Source organism: Trichinella spiralis, assembly GCF_000181795.1.
Source record: "Trichinella spiralis strain ISS 195 chromosome Unknown Scfld5937, whole genome shotgun sequence".
NCBI lineage: Eukaryota > Metazoa > Nematoda > Enoplea > Trichinellida > Trichinellidae > Trichinella > Trichinella spiralis.
The window spans coordinates 1-752 of record NW_003532876.1 but is presented as its reverse complement, the minus strand read 5'-3'; the positions used below and the strand labels follow the sequence as shown (position 1 = coordinate 752).

The 752-nt window shown below is 36.4% G+C and overlaps 1 protein-coding gene across 1 annotated transcript; it reads right to left on the bottom strand.

Annotated features, from left to right (window-relative positions):
• Positions 1 to 15: 15 nt before the first annotated feature.
• Positions 16 to 565, bottom strand: Tsp_15441 (conserved hypothetical protein; the record flags this gene model as incomplete). Its single annotated transcript, XM_003366480.1, has 2 exons — positions 16 to 129; positions 184 to 565. Coding segments are annotated over 2 exons (496 nt in total), but the record flags the coding sequence as incomplete, so codon positions are not given.
• Positions 566 to 752: the final 187 nt, after the last annotated feature.

The following is a 752-nucleotide window of genomic DNA, read 5'->3' as shown; positions in this document are numbered from 1 at the left end:
AACTATGAAATAAATTTATTTATTTGATGTCAACAACCAAGTGTTAAATACAATTTTACAAATACTTACACTTCCAGATTGTACGCCACTAATATCAAATTCAAGTGGAGCAACAAATGGATATATATCCTAGAGGTAAATATGAAATAGGGCAAATAAATTTGGATTCTTTCATCATCTTACCAATGATGGGTCCAGGCCAAAAGTTTCACCTACTTCTGCATCAATTTCTTTCACTTTTGCACACAAGTATGAACTCAAGCCTTGCGCAAGTTCTTGGCAATCACTTTCATATAACATTTGCACATGACGCAATGTCATTAAACCTCCTTTTGTTACAACTCCCAGTATGCATACGTGCTCATCTGGTAATGGAGCCTCTGCTATGCACATAGGTTTAACTGAATCACTGTACACGATAGGTTGTGGAGTTTTCAAAATTCCAACTGGATGTTGCTCAAATGGAAAATTTAAAATACGTTGCGCCCTGAATTGTTGTGCACTTGATTGAAGATCTCCATGAGGATCAGGAGAACCAACACTGACAACATAACCTTCCTGTGGACTGAAATATCAATACATAGTTACGTTTAGTAATAACTGGATGAATATTATAAAAAGCCAATTACTCCTCCACAATGCAATATGATGATACTAAAACGGTGTCAGTATAGTTTTGATGTCTTCCTGGAACAACTGCTCGCTGAGCGGAAATGCCAAAAACGCGGAGATATTCCTGTTGTATATCTTAT